Source organism: Musca autumnalis, unplaced genomic scaffold (assembly GCF_047663935.1).
Source record: "Musca autumnalis isolate F117 unplaced genomic scaffold, ASM4766393v1 scaffold_5, whole genome shotgun sequence".
Lineage (NCBI taxonomy): Eukaryota > Metazoa > Arthropoda > Insecta > Diptera > Muscidae > Musca > Musca autumnalis.
The window spans coordinates 2,072,203-2,085,707 of record NW_027412088.1 but is presented as its reverse complement, the minus strand read 5'-3'; the positions used below and the strand labels follow the sequence as shown (position 1 = coordinate 2,085,707).

The window sequence follows — 13,505 nt, the reverse complement described above, 5'->3', positions numbered from 1 at the left end:
TAGTCAGACAGGCACGCTCTGTGGCACCGTACTCATTACTTAGTAAGAAGTAAAGTAAGTAGTTTTTCCTTCTAAAATTTCTAAGAAATTACCAATTATTTTTCAGCTTACTGATCATGGCTCATGCATTTTTCTGGGTTAATAGGCAAAAGTTCATTCGCTCGTGCAACAGGAAATAATTTTTGGGGAAAATATTTTTTCTTTCATTTTGTAATATTTTTTTTTTCAAATATATATATATATATATATATATATATATATACATATATATAAATATAATTTCAAAGTGGTTTGAGCGGGACCTTTTTTAATACTTAAATGGAATAAACGTTATTTCAGTCATAAATAGACAGTAAATCATTTTTGAAAAAAAAGTAGTTTATATTTGGCTGAAAAACATTTTAATCGGGTAGGTTATAAGACGTGGTCATTTAATGAGAATGGTCATTTGAATTCGAAACTGAAGACTTGAAGTTGAAAGTCTTCTTAATTATCGCAAAACATTAGGTTTTGTTGATTTATAAATCCACCTACCAATAATTAAGAATTGCAGCTCTGGTTCCGTAAGAATTTTCAAAAAAGTATTTTTTACTTACTATGATCTTAAGGATCGTGTCTTCAACGCGCCCGTTCCACTCATGTGGTACAGTAATTAGTACGCGAAGTTTCTGAATTAAGCAACACTTTGTATTGTCAGGCCCGATTTCACATTTCCCTTGCAAATTCGAACAATTCTTGCGTTTACAGTGACTTGAAAAATCAATTTTCCAGCAAATGGAATTAACATTTTTGTCCTATAATTTTTTGCAACTTTTGACGTTATTTGTCACTGCAAGATTTGCGAAAGGAATTAAATCTTTAAATCTGTGAAAAACTGGTTTAGTGAATTGAATCGTGCCCGACGCTCGCTCCAAGACGGCAGATGTGCCAGAGAACATTGATGCCGTGCATGAACTGATAATTCAAGATCGTTGTATGATAAACCGTGAGATAGAGGCTTCCTTGGACATTTTTTCCATCAGCTTACATTCGATATTGCATGAACACATGACCGTAAAAACGGTTTGTTCTCGTTGGATCCAGCACAGTTTGACAATCGCTCAAAAAAGGAGAGTGTCGGCACTTTGAAATACGTTTATAAGATCGTCACAGATGACGAATCATTGATGGATCTATGCGTACGAGCCCGAATCAAAACAGTAATCCTATGAAAGTTGTTAGTGGAAGAAGCATTTCGACCAAAACGTGAAATTGATGTGCCATCCGCCATACAGCCATGACTTGACCCCCAATGACTTCTTTGTATCCCCTCACAACACGGTGGTCAACAATTTTCGACGCCAGAAGGTGCTGTAGAAACGTTGTTTTGAAGGTGTCTCAATCGGAGTGGCCAGAAGCCTATCTAGTAGTCCTCCTATTATCTTTAGAACACCAAAATTTCGATTTTTAAATATCCGGTCGACGATGGTAATTTTGCGTTTTTTTGTTCTTGTTTTTTTCTTTTTTTAATTGTATACATATATGTATGTATAACCTACCTAACTGGTAATAAAACAAAGTTGTAGAGAAATTTAATGTTTTGTTACTTTTTATTATTTCAGATACATTTTTATTTGTTTTATTTTCATTCGTTTTTAAGAATAAATTGAATTTATTATTTGTTGTTGTTCTTTATGTTAAATATGCATTTGTGTTTTTTGTTCTCTTTTCAGTTTTGTTATGTTAAATGTTGAATGAATTGGTGAAAATAGAAAAAGTTGATTTACTTGTAAAAATAAAAATCTAATCAAAATTGATTGATGATCAACTAACTGTTCCTTCATTCTATGTAGTAGTGTCAATGTTCTAAATCTTTTCTAACTAAACAGTTGTGTTTAACACGATACTGACAATGATACATTTTTATATTTTCACATAACAAAAATTGAATTTTTCATATTTATATTCAACCCAAAAAACGAACAGTAATAAAATTTAAAATAAGTTGGTATCAACGATTGATTTAGAAGTGGTTGCTTGTGAACCGTATTGTATTTGGACACTCTTATTTTATTAGATGCCTAAAATGCTGCTTTATATTTTATGCCATATCTCAGGGGACTCAATTTCCAATTTAAAGTATGTATGTATGTATGTACGTACCCAACAAACCAAATGTCGGATGTCCGACACATATGAACAATTTCGGAAGCGAAATCGTTCAGATTTCTTTCCGATTTCTAAACGATTTTCGGAGGGAAAATAGTTTAGATTTTGTACCAATTTCGTTCCGATATCGATGCCACCGTGGTACCACCACGGTGCAATGGTATGCACACACCCGCCTTGCACGCTGAAGGTCGTGGGTTCGATTCCCGGCCAGACAACATCAAACATTTTTCAACGGTGGCAAAATACCACTCAGTAATGTTGGCGATATTTTCTGAGTATTTCAGCCATGTAAAACTTCTCTACAAGTGGTGTCTTAGACACGCCATTCGGACTCGGTGATAAACAGTAGGTCCCATATAATTGAGCTAATATGAATCGGGGTGCACTCAATGACATGAGAGAAGTCTCCCTTGTCCCTTCTGGGATGTTTGTGGAACAATTATTATATCGAAGCGAATGTCGGAAATAAATTTCCCTTCCGAATTTCCCAAGGAGTTTCTTCAGATTTCATCCGGAAATCGGACCGAATTGTTTTCGCTTTGTCATTTCGTTTCGAAATTATGTCAACCACTTCATACAACTTTCGTTAAGATATCGAATTTTGTTCCGATTTCGTTACGATGTCGGTACGATTGGTTTACTGGGTACATACATTATACATATGTATGTATCATATTTTTGAAAATTTCAGCCAGAATCAGTCCGATCTAATTATAAATTAATAAGTCTTTTGTGTGTTGTTTAAGTCGTAATAATTGTAAGATCTGGGAAAATATTTTATAATTTGTTTACATGATTTTCTAATGAAATTTCGTATGTATGTATTTGAAAATCGTTAGCTCTCCAAGACTGGTATATTTTACACGAATGTGTGAGAGAGGAATGGCAAATGAATCTACAATAGAATAAGGTTATACATGTACATATATAAAAGGCAGGAATTTAGTAAACTTAAACGATCGGATGGGAAAATCTTTAATCTCTGAACCCTGCTCTCAAACAATTAAGAACATATACAGGGCGATTATTAACAAAATCCAGGTCATAACAGCTCAACTCGAAAAAGAATTATGTAATTCAAATATCGCTATAAAATGACTTTCGCCATAATAAGGCAAAACAAAAAATGATTTCAGTATGAGCCAGGCTGGGATTCGAAACTGGGTCTCCGATAACCAAGTGACATGGTTGACGGCTTCTTAGCGTTATAAGCCACCATGAACTTCTCAAAGATTCCGCTGAAAAATATTGATGATCAAATCTTTTAATACAGAAGGACAAATACAAATAAAGGTGGAAAAAAGCTGCCAAAGTATTTGTAATAAAGTATTGGATAATAGGGTTACCAGCCAAGTCGGACTACAGGAAGGGTTTAGAATTAAATAACTAATTCCAAAACTAATAATTAATTAAATAAATAATTCGAATATACAATTTTGTAGTACAAATGCTAGTTTCCAAGCTCCACCCACTAAAATAAACTTCTAATATGCCTGATGATCGGACTTAACCTTGAAACGTAGAATAATGGTTGAATGTGTGGGACTTCGGTGGATTACAAATTTGTCAATGTACCCTTAGGACATAACAGCTCAACTCGAAAGAGAATTAATTCAAAATCCAGAACTTTTTTCCATGAAAAACTAAAGTTCCTATTTGCCCGCTCTCCGCACTTGGAGAAAATTGCAATGTTGCATCGGTAGAAGGAATTTGAAATTCAGTAAGCTGAAAATCGTCCTGCCACACAAAAATAATATTGGTGTTGTCGGAAAGAAATTTAATTTCATACATACATACACACATTAAATTTTCGGGACAACAAATGTTTTTTTTGAGTCAAAATAAAATTGGAAAAAATTAAAAAAGGCAATACAATTAAGCGGGAAGATTAAAAATGGTAAGAAAATTCAAAGACATAAAACTAATAAGACTAGACAAAATGAATGATGCAAAAAATGTTTATGAAACAATGTATAAAGAAACATCATGATGAAATTATAGGGTGGCGTAAAACGCCAAGCGTCATGGTTTCAAGCTGTCAAATTTGTTGTTATTGTGAATAAATTGTGAATTATGTTATTGTATGACATCTTGAAGAATTTTCGGCCAGAATAGAGTTGTTGTTGTGCTTCTTACGTGACCTGGTAAATAGATCAGTAGGCCTATTCTGCAACATTTATCGATTAAAAAGTTGTTAACATTTCTTTTGTTTTTGTAACAACTACAAAACAAACAAATGAAATTGTTGTAAAATAAACAATGAGTAAAGTTTTTAAAATTTACTGAATAGGGGGGCTGGAGACACATTACCCATAACAGAAACACAGCAGAGCTTGCTGTTGAGGACCATTTTAAGTAACAGCATCAGAAACGAAATTTATGGGTTCGTGGATCTCATCCAGTTCAATTCCCCGTACATTGGATTGTAAATAACGTCTAAATTGCGTATAAAAGTTTCAACTCTGTTGCATCAAATTATGTCACGAAATCATAACATTGCAGTCGATACGGCGACAACATCATGATCAATATAAATGTTCCATCTTATAGTATTTACGTCTTTGAAAAGTTTTTGGTTGTAAAATATTTATAAGGCAATTTTCACATGTATGTACGTTTTTAGAAAAGATTGTTGGGGATTTTCTCCTCAAAAAAGTCATCTAATAGTACGTTTATATATAACCGGATTTAAAAAACCCACTGGGTTTTAAATGTCAATTCCATTACATAGACGTCAAACAAATCCTCATGAAGAAGGTTAACCCTGCAAAAGGCTATAATATAAACGTGGCCTAATTCTTTAAACATTTGGATTTTAAAATAAATACTTACTTACATTCCAAATCATACTTTGTTTCCAATAAAATAAAACATGAAAGATGGAAAAAATCCACTAAACATTCTTTTCAATATCGGTTTTTGTACCGCTAATTTAGAGTTTTGTTTGTCACAACAAATTGCAGCGTGTTTTTTTTTGCGTAAAAAATTTACAATGTTATGAAGATGAATTATTGGTTGATAGGAAATGGTCACCACACGTTCGAACCAGCTGTTTTAGACAAACTTGAGGTGCTATGTATGGATCCACAATTATGTATAATTATAAAAGCAATTCTTGTGTTAAACCAACGTAGGGATATAGGGAAAATGCTAATAGAAATCCATAAGGACATTTTCAAAATCCATAAAGAAATAATTTCGATCTTCTGCTATTTACCTTTAACTGAAAAGTTGATTTTTTGATCGATCTTACGATGTATACCTATAACTAAAATGCTGAATAGTCGAAAGTCGTATTCCTAATTAATACCAAAGTTAATAGCTTGGGGCGTCCACGGTAGTGTTATGGGAAGAAGACTAATTCTGTCACTCGATGCGATCGAGATTTTGTTCGTGATTCAATAGAAGTTGCTTGGCATTATCGCCGTCCTCAGAAAATATGCTGTTGCCCCTCTGTTTCTTTACGTGCAAGAATGTTCATGTTTTAGTACTTCTACTACAGAGCTAACATAAATGTAGTTTCAAAACAAATATGTGTATACAATAAAATTGCGTTTTGGTATTTGTCATCATTAATACTTTTTGCACCACTGTAAGACACAATTTGTTTAGCCTAACGAGGGTATATACACCTTCATACGACCGAAATGTGCCTCATGGAAGTAATGGTTTTAGACCCTAAGAATGTTTGGACCAAATCCGTTTTCATACAATTTAGAGTCGATTTAGCCATGAACGTTTAGTTGTCTGGATGGAGAGAATGAATCAACCGATTCGGTCTAAATTTTGCATCTCGTAATATTTTGTACAAACTTAGTTTAAGTTCGAAAATCGGTGCACTCGTTCAACTCCTTAGGGTAATCTAACGATAAGACCCACTTCCAAAATGTACGTATAGGCAAAAAACAGTCATACTGTCAAAAAAAAATTTCAAATGGCGCCTGGAATACGCGGTGTTGCCTAGGCCAGATAGTTTTCGTGCAGCCCTCGTATGAGGCATAATTCTTGGTAATAATGTTCTTAAGACGGCTATAAAACGGACATTGCTAGATCTACTCAAAATTGTCTGAAATGGGTATCGTACAAACACACTTGGGGTCTAAAAACCATTATTTCGATGAGGCACATTTTTGGTCGTATCAAAGTGTAAATACCCTCTTTAGCCTAAAGGCTGAGGGTATAAAAATTTCAAATGGCGCCTGACAATACGCGGTGTTGCCTGGCCAGATGGTTTTCGTGCAGCCCTCGTATGAGGCAGAATTGTTGGTAATAATATTCTTAAGCCTGTGTGGATTGAAACTCGTTTTCCCTTAAAAATATATATTTAGAGGGTTTTCTAAATTTAGGACATATGAACGAACTTGCCGACAAAAATATGGATATGGATTAATGCTCAAAAGTGTAGCGGAAGATGTAACTGAAGTAATGGACCGCAACACTTTTGAGCATTAATCCATATCCATATTTTTGTCGGCAAGTTCGTTCATATGTCCTAAATTTAGAAAACCCCCTAAATATATAATTTTTAGGGGAAAACTAGTTTCAATCCACACAGGCTGAGGGTATATCTTGTTCCATAAAACATAAATTTTTCAACAAAACCGTTTTATTGGTTTTTGGTTTTTTATAGCCGTCTAAACTCTTAAGAATATTATTACCAACAATTCTGCCTCATACGAGGGCTGCACGAAAACTATCTGGCCTTGGCAACACCGCGTATTGTCAGGCGCCGTTTGAAATTTTTATACCCTCAGCCTTTAAGGCCTGCGTACATAAGCTGCTTTGCCTGATTGCCTTGCTTACCTGCTTCATTTCTGACGTAATAAAAATAATAGAATAAAGACGAAATTTCGAACTGGGTTGCCATCAGTTGGAAATTGGGTCGGCCTTCTTTGTTCTTTTATTTTTTATTGAAGCAGCAAAGCAAGGCAATCAGGCAAAGCAGCTTATGTACGCAGGCCTTAAGGCTAAAGAGGGTATTTACACTTTGATACGACCAAAAATGTGCCTCATCGAAATAATGGTTTTAGACAATTTTGAGTAGATCTAGCAATGTCCGTCCGTCTGTCTGTCTGGCTGGTTGGTGCGCACGATAACTCTCGAACGGATCAATCGATTCGGTTCAAATTTTGGGTATCGAAATATTTTGTTCAGATTTGATTTAAGTTCGAAGATGGACCATATAGGTCTACTCTTTCAGGTACCTCCCCACAAATGTTCAAAAATTGTCGCAAAACTTGTGCACACGATAACTATCGAAGGGAGTAACCGAATTGAACCAAACTTTGCATATGATAATACTACCTCTAGGCAATACATCAGGTTCGAATATGGATTATATCGGTCCACTCAGTCAGGTACCTCCCACACAAAATTTGAAATTTTGTGCAGTTTAGTGACACCTAACGAATCGTTATGACATTTGTAACAGGATGTTCGTGCGGCCCACGTTACGTCGTTGTAATTTTATAATGGCGCATAACCTAAAAAAAAAAAACGCAGCAGTATGTCGCGAGTTCAAATAAACGGTGGCCAAATATAAAAGGAGTTGGCGTTGTCAGATGAATTTTGGTATAAATACCTATAGTTCACTGACAATGTCGCGACTCAATCGGTTCACTCCTTCGGGTACTTCCCACACAAAATTTTGGTAAAGTTCAGTTTAGGGCCTGTTCAAGAATCGCTTTGATTTTTGTTGTAGCAACTTGCATCCACTGCCCCCCATATAACGGTATAATCATCATCAGGGGCATGTCCATACTTCCTGAGAAAATAGCCTGAAAGGTACAAAAAAGACCTATGACACCGTGTGTAGTGGTTGGAGCGCAAGATAACTCTCGAATATAGGTAAATTATGTCGCCCGATCATTTTTCACAACTTTCGACGTGGATAAACACGGAAAGAGTGCATCGATTGATAAAGGGCCATCCTATACCACTATGAAAAACTGGTTTAATGAATTCAATCGTGGCCGATACTAGCCAAAAAACGAAGTTCAAGAGGGTCGCCCAAAAACGGAAGTTGTGCCAGAAAAAAATAAAGCCGTGCGTGAACGGATAATGCAAGATCGCCATGTTATACACCGTGAGATAGAGGCATCCCTGGGCAATTCTTCCACCAACTAACATTTGATATTGCATGAACACCTGGCCGCAAAAATAGATTTTCGTAAATTCTATTACTGTTTTTAATTTTTTGGGAGAATATTAAATTTATGTTAACTTTTCAAGATAAATGTAAAAAAAATTGGAATTTTAAAATCATGGTCATATATATTTGGTTTTATTTCTTTTTGTTCGTATGAAATTGTTTGGTTTTCATTTTTCTGTGTCCAATTATTTCCAGTATTCTGTAGTTCAAATAGAGTCTCTGAAAATTCTCAACAAGTTTTTTTATTTGGGAATTTATATCATCTTGATATAAGTATGTATATGCGTGTATGTTGTGGATTTTTGTTTATGTACGGATATTTGTATTGGTATCGCTGTGGCTGCTATTCTTCTGTCATGTTTAGTTTTGTGTACTTCTCCGGGGATTGGTTTAGTTAGTTTTAGTAGTTTGTTTTTTTTTTTATAATAAAAGGCAAAATATTGTTTTTATTTTATTTTTTAAATATTTTCTTTTAATTATTATTGAAAAAATGTTTCATTGTTTTCTCTTAAATGGGATTCTGAATACATTTCAGCGTGCACTATACCTTCAACTCCTCTATAATCCTACTGCTACTACCGTTTGTTTTTCTTACATATGTAACATAATAATATTCTTTTTTCTCATTCTTCTTTTTAATTTTTTTTTACGTTAATAAATTTCCATTTTCTTGGTTTTCTTTACTTGTTTGTTTGTTTGTTTGTATGTATAATAAATTTAATAATAATAATATAATAATAATAATGATAATAATAATAATAGTGATAATAATAATAATGCTAATTAAAAAAGTATTAACCATTTTTGTTTTCATTTGTTTCTCTCGTATTAATTTTTACTAAAAACTTAAAAATAGATTTGTTTAACAATAATATATGTATATATACATATATATGTAATGTGTATGTATATATAAATATATTTATATATAAATTGTAATAATTTTTTGTATTTTTTCTTTTGTTTATGTTTCTTTCTTTCTTTTTTACTCCTTTATTACTAATAACATATGTTTGTATATGCATGTATGTGTGTGTGTGTTTCTTGTTGTGAACGATGGGAGTCAACGATAGTCGAAGAGAGTTTTCCCAAATGAATTAAACAACAGAGGCTACTATCAATAACATCATTTTGTTTCGAATTTCCACTCTATGCATGTTCATCCTTATTAGTATTTGTGGACATTTGTGATATTTTCCAGATATTATTCAATACATTTCATGGTGTTTCTACTTCAAATTATTAATAAATTCGAGATTCGTTGATATTTAGTATGCCGATTTTATTAAAAAAAAAACAAAGGCAATATTTATGTCAATCCCTCCCATCTCAAAAATGCAAAACTTTTTTAAAAAATAAAATTGTACGTGAAAGCGATTATATTCCTAGTTTAGAATAAAAGCAAATATTATTATTTTTGTAGAAAAGTTTCTATTACATCGATTCGGTTCTATTGAATATGGAGCCTGATGGCATTTCAGATAATTGTGTGAATATTAAGAAGATCGAAAGTCTTTGTTCTCAGAAATGCACAGTTTGGTGCCATTGTCAGTCCGAGGAATATGCATATAAGAAGCTCGTAATTTATAGTGAATTAGTTAATTTTCGACTGAGATGATTATTAAGATGATTGCAAATCTAAAACTAAACTGATTCCAAATCTAAATTTCTATTTTTTTTTTTTGTGGTTTCCGTTCTCAAATACCTTGCATCATTAGAAATAGTGTGTTTTACCGACACTAAAACTTGTAAAACTGTTCAAGTCTATAAAGGAAGAAGCGTGAAACGAGATGTTGGGGAATGTAATAAATACCTTTGTATAAAAACTTCTAATGAAAAGTGAAGGATTGAATAATCTGTATGGACTGAATTGGCATACTTATAATTGTCGACTGAAAGAAAAAAGTTCCCGTCTTAGCTTCAGTGAAACTAGGCTTGGGAGTCATTCTTGGTGATTTTTCCTATCACCAAGAATGACTCCCAAAATGTTAAAAGTTAACCAAATTGATTTTTTCTCTCGCTAGTTTTTGTTTCTTACATATGTACATCTAAGGCAGTTTTGTTTCTGAATATCGACACGAAGAAATATTATTGCTTTGATAAGTAGTTTATAACCTATATGTAAATGTACTGATAATTGGTTCGATGTGAGCATTGCATTGACTATTTGAAAGAATCGAAATAACTTAAACACACATAAGTATGTATATGAAAATAGGGTATGGACATTTTCCGTTTTATCTAGCTAGTATGAAAGTACACAAATTTGATCTTTCGATGTTGACTGCAGTAATAAGGTCCCATATAAACAAAATTGCGCATAGGCGGTAAGGCTCATCCGACATGAACATACATAAATATCAACATTTGAATGTGAAATGCCACTATATGGGGTTCCATTACCCGTCATTCAATTGTAAATTTGGGAACAAGAGAATTTTCAACAAATTAATGTGAAGCCAGCCGAATATTGTTGAACTCCCATCGTCATCGGATGAACGTGATTGTGGTATGGACTTTAAAGTGGGAGTGTGTAAGGATGGATGTACATATGTACGTATGGATGTGTGAGTGAGTTTTGTGTTTTGGGGACATGTTGTAAGTGGCAATGGATATTGATTAGGATAACGGGTGTGTTTTTCTCTTCAATGTGGGTGTCTGTGTGTATTTGTTTGGTTAATACAGTTTTGTTTTGTTTTTGAAAATGAATTAATGACCGTTTGTATTCCAATCAATTGTCAATCAGTGTCAATAATAATTATGTAAATGGTTTTGTTGTTGGTTGCTTGGTTTTTTCTTTTGACATATACATTGTAAATGTAAATATATATGTTTGTATATATATGTTATGTATATAATATTTATTTAAATATGTATATATCAATGTTATTTTTTTCTTTATTAATAAATTTGATTTAAACTAATCTTTTTGTTGTTGCATTAAGGCCAAAAATGTAATGGAAAAAATGTTTAACTAATCAAAGAGACAAGAAAACAAAAGTACAGAGAAAGAGTTTCTGTCTGTTGTTGTTTTTTCAATCATTTAAATTACTTTCTAAAAATCTAAATTTTTAACGATTTTATTTTTGTTTTTTTTTATCCCTTTCACTATTGTTTTGTTTCGCTTAAATATTGGTAAATAATATGTATGTATGCATCTGTGAATGTATGTGTCTGTGTGTTTTAAGTGTGTATGTAAAAATTTGAAATTCACTCGGTGTCCACATAATGCTAATATTTGGAATAGACGACGACTTTCATCAATCCCCTTTGAGGGGAGATGCAACAGCAAAACAGCTAACAAAAAAATCTGTGGATGAAGTTGATCCTACGAATGTATTAGGAGTGGACGTTTTGTGACTTCTATGAAGTATTTTGAACTGACACTCCTTTACGTGAACCAACTTGAGTTTAATATTTTCGAATTTCTTCTAGCAAATCAGTATTTTTCTTAAGTACATTTAGACATAACTATGCTCCTGGGCATCTTTCTTAAAAACAAAAAAAAAAAAATAATAAAATAAAACAAAAAGGGAAACTTCTCAACAATTAATCTTAACGATTTGCTAGCAGAATTTCTGTGGGAAAATTAATTTTTACTTCTGCAAGGAACTTATCTAAAAGATGATTTATCCCGTGGTACCCCACCTTAGAATTTAAATATTAAAAAACAACCACCCAAGTGTTGTATTATTGGTCATAGGTGGAATGCTGTTCTTTTGGTGAAAAGCAAAGATCTCTGGATTTTCAAAAACAAAAGGATAATTATTCGAGACTGGTAAAGCTGGAGATCAAAAATTTATACTCCAACATGGAGTTTTGGTTGAGGGTACCACATTTGTTGGATATAATCGGTTGAAGTTGTTTCAGGGAATTGTGGAAGCAATCTGTCTGTGTGTGTGTCTGGTGTGGTGTATGGTATGAGTTTGTGTTTAGGCATGTTGCCGGTCCTTAAATGAGCATATTTTGTTTGTTATTTTATAAAAATTTCTTAGTTATTGCTATTGCTGTAGTTTAAGTGGTTGTTGTTGTTGTTGTCGTTATTGTTGATGCTGCTGGGCTTGATGTTAAGATTGTTGCTGTTGTGTATTGATAGATGCTGAAGATGAAGCGCAATGTTCCGTCGACAATGTGGTCTGAGGGATTTCTATGATAGCTGTTGATGCTGTTGCAGATTCTTCCGCTAGGTTGTTATTATTTACTGATGTTGTTGTTGTCACTGCTACTACCGCTGTTGCTGTTGATGTTGTAGTGGTGGTATCATCATACACCTGCTGCTGTTATGTGAGATCTTGAGGTGAGTCTATGGAGAAGAGTTCTTTGTAGAGGGCAGGGAAAACAACATTCGGGTGTTGTTGTTTGAATTTACTCAGCGCTTCCATGTGTAATATGGAGATGTCACTAGAAAATAAGGCATACAAATTATATATGGTCAGACAGAAGTCTCAGCGAATACAAAACTTACCGGAAATTGGGAATATTATTGAGTAATGTATCAAGTACCGTCACATCGCCCTTGAGAGGAGCATGATTGGCCTCAAGTTCCTGCCTTATTGCATTCATACTTAAGTTGAAAAGCCTCTGGATTTCCGTGTTCCCACGTACGCCATTTCGTTCTATAACATATCGGACCCAATTAATTTATACTCCATTAAGAAGCTAGCTAGCTAGCAGAACAGTGAACTCACCTGGCCATAGCAGGACCAAACTTTGATACAGAGCCAATTCGGTTTCAGTCAATTTTAATTCGGCTATGGACTTAGCCGTTTGGAAAATGCGTGACACCAGACGCATTTCCTCAGAGTCGGATGTGTAGAAGGCTTCCTGGGGCAGCATAACATCTCCATACAGTACCGCATTCTGTGAGAGATCCAACAGACGTGACATTCGCACAATCGCCAGCTCAAATGATCCCGTCTTTAGCAAAAGAATCTGATCACGGGGGAAACACGACGAAGAAGAAACAAAAGAGAAATACGTTATGAAAATGTTGCAAACTTCCAAAAAGGTTTGACTCTGCAAATCACCTGATCATCTTGACTTAGACGCATAAAGCCCGGTATCAATTTGGCAAATTCGATGATATTCTGTATCATTTGAGTTAGCTTTTCCGCACAGTCCAGCCACAGTTCCTGCTGGCCCAGATTCTTATAATAAAGTATTCTTGAGATGTCCTAAAAGCCAATGTCCTCAATTAGTAGCC

The 13,505-nt window shown here is 33.9% G+C and overlaps 1 protein-coding gene across 5 annotated transcripts in view; it reads right to left on the bottom strand.

The window, feature by feature from the left end:
* Positions 1-11,380: 11,380 nt before the first annotated feature.
* Positions 11,381-13,505, bottom strand: part of Hr3 (nuclear hormone receptor 3 ROR-beta) — a 96,904-nt gene continuing 94,779 nt past the window's right edge. For all 5 annotated transcript variants that reach the window (XM_073988899.1, XM_073988902.1, XM_073988900.1 and 2 more), the window contains 4 exons: positions 13,330-13,476; positions 12,991-13,234; positions 12,768-12,918; positions 11,381-12,703 (listed from right to left, as the gene is read on the bottom strand). In XM_073988899.1, the coding sequence (XP_073845000.1) occupies positions 12,583-12,703; positions 12,768-12,918; positions 12,991-13,234; positions 13,330-13,476 (663 nt within the window). In that variant the 3' untranslated portion in view covers positions 11,381-12,582. The remainder of the gene's footprint in view (positions 12,704-12,767; positions 12,919-12,990; positions 13,235-13,329; positions 13,477-13,505) is intronic.